Here is a 6,180-nt window from a genome sequence, read left to right as displayed (position 1 = left end):
TATAAATATATTTATAGCCCGACATATTTATAGCGTATGTATATATATAAAAGTCATCTGACAGTTGTGTACACTCAAAATTGTTGTTTTTTTGTTGGTTTTTTTTAGACAAAGTGCATTCAAGCAGTATAATTATAATAAAAATGTATTTTTTTAATCTCAAACAAAAGCAGAAAAACAACAGTTGAACAGGTGAAATTATTATAATAATTATAAAAGTCAAATATTTTTACTTGGACACAGTGACACTTGTTATAATTGTCCAGTCACATTGCAATTTTTCCAAAAGCAAATACATAAACAAATGTTTCTGGGGGAAATATTTAACAGATGAAACTACAGCAACTCCTCCAGCTGCTCCCTCAAATAGTCCATATATCTGTGGATGTCTGAGATGCGCATGCGGTTCCTCTTCAGCCCTTCATCTTGAATCTGTAATAACACATAAAGACAAAAAACAAACAATGACAAGACTGTTAGGTACATTGGAGAGGTTTGTCATCTATATGAAAATATATAATTTGGGTGTTTGTTTTAATGTAATTTCAGCGCTCTACCCCTTTAATGAGGGCCACTTTCCAGGCATTGGCACGTGTAACCAATTGAGTCTCTCGGTCATTGATCTTCAGCAGGTGGTTATCGTGGCAAGTGGACAGCGCATCCATCACTGTGTCTTTGTCCGTAAACAGCTACACAGAGAAAACACAGGTGTGAAAGGCTTAATGCACTGATGCTAGTCATAAACCAAGTCCCCACCTTGTCTGACCCATTCAGGTTAATCTCTGTCATCTCGTGTCAGGTTAATCTCTTTAAATTAGACTATTATTTTTGCTATATCTGCAATAATAAATACTCTTCTTATCATGATGAATGCTAAATTTAGCAAATTACCATTAGGCCTTTAAATCTGTAGTTGGTAGCCTTTGTAGAGAAAAGAATAATAATTTCAGGAAAGTTGTTAACTGTTGCACAAAAAGTGGTGGCTGCAATATGTGTCAAGATGACAGGATATGCAGACAATGTGCTTTCATTGTTTAGGCGGATTTAATTAATTAATTTATTTGGTCACAGTCATTATTATTTATCTCTGAGATTAAACAAAGAGAGAAGTCCCTGCGGCCTTGTTATGAGGCAGTTAATAGTCCAAATAATCTATAGAAATCATAATGTACTCCTGTATCTTGGACAGCTAGTTTGGTCTACAATAAAAACTCTCACCATTTTAACATCATCTGGAAGGTCCTCATCCAGCTCGTCATTGGCCACATTCTCCAGAGTTGCTACAGCAATATTTCGTATCTTCTCATGATAATTATCCTCCAGATCTCGACATTGTACAAATGTATGACTGTGTCATGGAAACTCTAAATCATATTACAATTCATTTTGCAGCCAAACTGCATGTGCGTCACTGTGTGTGATTCAAACACTGACCTTTAACAATACTGGATTATGACCACACAAAGTGGGCTCTGGGACACAGATTTGATTACATTAAAATTGGATTGGGAGCAAGTTGCTTCCCCAAATGAGGAATTACAGTGTCTCAGTAGCTTGACCCCGAGAACAGTAATGAACCAGCGTTTTGGGAAATGATTCAAAGCTCTTAAGCTGATGCACAGTGAGAAAGGATATATCCCTTGAGCAGTTTCACTGAAGCTGCCAACCATGTCTGAGATGCTGGTGTCCAACTTTTTGATGATATCCTGAAATGAGTAGGAGGCAGCATTATAAGTAAACAAGTTTTAAAAATGCACACAGTTTTTGCCATGTGGGTATAAAGTAAATGCTAACTCATTTTTAGGATTAATTCCTGAGGGTCTCTAGAGTGCTACATGTCATAAAAGTGCGATGCAATACATTGCTTTTTATGATTAAGTTAAGTCGCACCTAATTAACTAAAAAATACACATTTTAAAAAGCATTCACGATTTTTGTAAAATATATATATATATTTTAAAACTGTTGTTTAAAAAGCATTTGAGACTTGGGACTTGACTGCAAAAACTTGAGACTTATTTGTGACTTGCAAAACTAAAAAAATGACTTGGTCCTACCTCTGGAAAGTATGTATGTACACACACACACCTACCTCCAGCTGGCTGACCATCTGAAACTCCAGCTCCATCAGGCTGTTACAGAGCTGGTTGTTTTCTTCATAGCAGTGGTCGATCTTAACCTTCAGCAGCTCTGCGTCTGATAACTGCTGCAGCTCCAATATCCTCTAGAACAGCAACAACATAAAAGATGTTCTAAAAACAATCATTAAAAGCAGATTATCTAAAAAAAAAAAAAAAAAAAAAAGTTCCAGCTCACCTCTTTGTGTTGCTGCTCAAAACTTGCCAATATTTTCAATGCAATCAGCTGGTAGTCTGTTACAGCCTTCGTCTGACCACTGAAGAATGAGTTCACCTCCGTCTCTCTTCGCTTGTGCTCAGCCAAACCTATTTCAAACAACTGCATACAAAGCTCCGCCATCTGCTGCTCAAATGTAACTGTAGGGTCAAGGAATTCAAGCGATAATTTCCCCAGATTATCTTTTTGTTTTGTTTTTTCAATTTTTATTTATTTATTTATTTATTTATTTATTTATGTGTCTATTTTCAATTAACACAACAAACACTCACAAATCCCACCCGACATCACAAATCTTTTTTGATAAAAGGAAAAACATGGACAAACATATTTTCAAATGTAAGTAAGTGAATAGTAATGGGTAAGGGTAATAAAAATAAATAACTAAAATTATGACAGTAATTATTATTATAACAAATACAAACCTACTTGCAGAGCAGTGCTTACATACACAGTCATACCAAAAATAAAATAAACATTATTCCTTAAAAATCTGGAATGTGCAACCCCCCCCCCCCCAAAAAAAATATTATATATTATTATTGATACACCTGCATGGATTAGAAAGGATATGTTTGAAGCAGATAAGCCACTTCAGGCACTCTGTGTAGAGTCTCTGCCTCTGGGTCATCTTTGAACATGCTTTTAAACAGGTAGGAGCCATTCAGGAACTCCACAAAAGCATCCTGTAGGGAAGAAGAACTGGATTTACACACAAATTATGGAAGCTTGGTAGAAAAATAATGTTGATGATCACCAAATGTAAATTACTGTGTGTAATTTGAATTCAGCTTCCTGTCTTTGCTCAGCCTCGGCAGCTTGCTGCTCCTGCGCTTCCTCATGTTTCATCTTCTCCAGGACCCGGCGGTATTTCATAGATGCTTCATTTTTCTGCACATGGACACATATTGTAAATAGCCAAGTAGAATTTCCAAACAACAAAGTCATGTTTTAAAAAATGATTTATCTACATGGAGACAACAGATTGCAACTTGGGTTTGAGTGAAAACACACCACTGTTAATACTTACTGTCTTCTCGTCAAGTAGTCTGCGGTCTAGAAACTTCAAGTTTGGAAAGTAGGCTGCGATAAAAAAATTGTAATCGTCTTCCTTGGAGACCGGATTTCCGAAAAGGTTGATAGCGAACAAGTTCTTAAACTTCCTGAGATAGAGCACCTTGGAAATGCATTCAGTTTGCATTAGACTATGTTCAACATTCCCTAATGTAGTACTCTGAAACTGCAAAACACAAATGTTACACAATATTTGCAATAAAAAATGCTACACATAAAATGTGACAGAAAAGTTTGTTACGTTGTCCTGCTGTCCAATGTGGTTGTTTGAAATGAGGAAGTGAGTGAGCTTCTCATGTGTGTCCATGTTTTCGATGACAGAGATTTTGTTGTTGGATAAATTCAGCATTTCAAGCTTCCGCAGAGACTCCAAACCTTCAATTTTCTTTATTTTGTTGAAGGACAGATCTAAAAGACACATTCAGAATTACTGTCATTAATACTGGTTGTTATTGGGCTTATATTTTAAAGGTCCGATATTGTAAAACGTCAAATTGATGTTTGTTTTTTTTTTTGGCCCAAATTTCAAATGAGATGTAGAATAGTGTCATTTTAAATAGATTTTCCTATTTAAAGCTTAGATTTTTTTCAAACATTATGAGTCCAAGGACTGTAGGAAATTTGATAATCCAATTGTAATAAATAAATAAATATGCTAAATAGTAGATAATGACTAAATAAAAGGATAACAGGACAAACAATCATAGATAAAAAATGTTTAAAATTATTAAATAATATGCCATTTGGTTAAACAGTAAAACAGACTGAAATGTATAAATAAACATTCGATTTAAAGCAAATTAAAGAGAAAGGTCTCAAGTTTGCTCTTAAACAATTATTACAAGCATGAGCAGAATATGAATACAAAGCTTCATCTTACCAAGCCATGTCAGATTTATGAGAAGGTCCAGGCCCCCAATCTTCTCTATGATGTTGCTGTTCAACTCCAGTTTGGCCAAGGATGTGAAATCCCATAAGTGGTCAATCATCAGGATGTCTGTGAACAAACAGTCTCGTTAAAACACCTAAGCCTGATACACATTCATACAGTGATTAAAAAAACAACTCACTTCTGTAGTTAAGACGCAGTTCTGGGACTTTATCAAAGTGGATACCCTCTGTCCTTAAAAAATGCCTGTGGCTCGTCTGATCTTCAGGGGGGGCTTGATCCATTATGGCCCTCCTCAGAATCTCCTCATCGATCCTCAGCGGCTCTTTATCCATCTGTTATTGTGGCTGGAGGCACGTTTGACTTCACTCTGCTCAGAGAAAAATCATATTTTGTGGATTTGGAGCTCCCTCAGTTAAAAACGCTGATTTATCATTAGCCAACATTAACTACTTACCAGCGAAAATCGCAAAATCTAGCAGCAGGTGTTGGTTTTTTTTCTGATACAAACAATTGTAAGTCAGTATCTAACCTCTTACCTCTGTTGTTGACACTGTTGCTAAGCAACCGTCTGAGTTTAAGCTGCGTTCAAGTACGTCCCAATGTTCCGTTAACCCTTTGAAACCTTAATCAGCATCACTTTTCGTGTGCCGCACCTAGACACCCTATTACAAAAATTTAAATCATTAAAGGTTTAAACTCGGGACATTTTTTAAAATTTCTTTCTGAAACAAGGAGGGGTGTCATCTGGCGTGGAATGTTCCGCAAATTAAAATAAGAAATAAGATTATTAGATTAGATTTTTTTTATCCCACTCTTTAATTTTATTCCACTTATCCATCGGAAATACTGTACTTTATTTACTTCAGTCTGAATACTCACTCAAAATCAAGCGTATTTGTTCAGATTTCAAAAGGTTAAAATAAAATTAGGGAGCGCTATGAAGTAAAATACGCGTTTTAATGTGAAAAAATGATTGTTGAACATAGCTTCGGTTGCTGAATTTGACTGGCATTGATCCCAGCCATACATATTGAACGTTGTGTAATTTTGACCAATAAAAACCTTTGGTGGGCGGGACTTAGTAGTACCGCCTCTGGGCCTCAGCCTCTGTCATTCCCGAGCGGATTGTTTGTTGTCAAGATGGAGTTCTTACTAGGAAATCCGTACAGCACTCCCGTTGGCCAATGTATAGGTACGTTAGCCTTGAAATTACACATTACACACGTGATACTCCTTCCACCGTTCACGATTTGAGCGTGGACTAACATTTGGTGTTTTACTACAAGGGTTTACGGTGCGAAAATAGCGAGCTAGCAAGCATCATCGCAGCAAACGTCATCTACTTGGAATGAGCTTTCAGCTAATGTTAGCCAGCTAACCTCCCTAACTTTAGTCCGCTGTAAAAACAAGTGCGTTACGATGAATCACTGCATGTGTGTGGATAATGTAAAGCAGTTTTCAAGGAAATGAAATGATACACAGTGACACACATGGCTGAAAGTGGCTTGTAGAGCCTTCAAGATAAAGTTCAATGTTTCCTTTTTTTCCTAAACATTAGTTAACCTCACTCCTCTGTTTGGTCAGCGTTGTTGGTAGTAGTTTTTAAATCTACAGACTTTGTGCTGTGCTGTTTATTCGTCCTACAGTGGAGGAGAGAGACGTGTGGCCTTGCACGGCCCTATGGTGTGGTTGCATCTCTCTTTGCATCTTGCTTGTTATGTGCAAAACTGCTCAGAGACTGAAAACCTCAGTGGTGGATGAAGTACCTGCAACTTGAGTAAAAACACAGATATCTTGGCAGAAAATTACTTTGGTAGAAGGTAAGGTTGCCTATTAGAATATTGCGTGAGTAAAAGTCT

General features: G+C 36.7%; 1 protein-coding gene across 1 annotated transcript; it reads right to left on the bottom strand.

The window, feature by feature from the left end:
• Nucleotides 1–321: 321 nt before the first annotated feature.
• On the bottom strand, nt 322–4,653 carry LOC121964461 (dynein regulatory complex subunit 3-like). The gene is made up of 12 exons (XM_042514668.1): nt 4,500–4,653; nt 4,310–4,426; nt 3,671–3,837; nt 3,386–3,532; nt 3,127–3,246; nt 2,929–3,041; nt 2,317–2,491; nt 2,093–2,224; nt 1,636–1,706; nt 1,219–1,342; nt 558–689; nt 322–432 (listed from the first exon to the last, which is right to left on the bottom strand). Exons 1-12 carry the CDS (start codon nt 4,651–4,653, stop codon nt 337–339), a joined length of 1,548 nt encoding a protein of 515 aa, XP_042370602.1. The 3' UTR covers nt 322–336.
• Nucleotides 4,654–6,180: the final 1,527 nt, after the last annotated feature.

The sequence above is a fragment of the Plectropomus leopardus genome, unplaced genomic scaffold, assembly GCF_008729295.1.
Source record: "Plectropomus leopardus isolate mb unplaced genomic scaffold, YSFRI_Pleo_2.0 unplaced_scaffold15701, whole genome shotgun sequence".
Taxonomy (NCBI): domain Eukaryota; kingdom Metazoa; phylum Chordata; class Actinopteri; order Perciformes; family Serranidae; genus Plectropomus; species Plectropomus leopardus.
The sequence above is the reverse complement of the archived record's forward strand: the minus strand, read 5'-3'. Positions and strand labels throughout refer to the sequence as shown.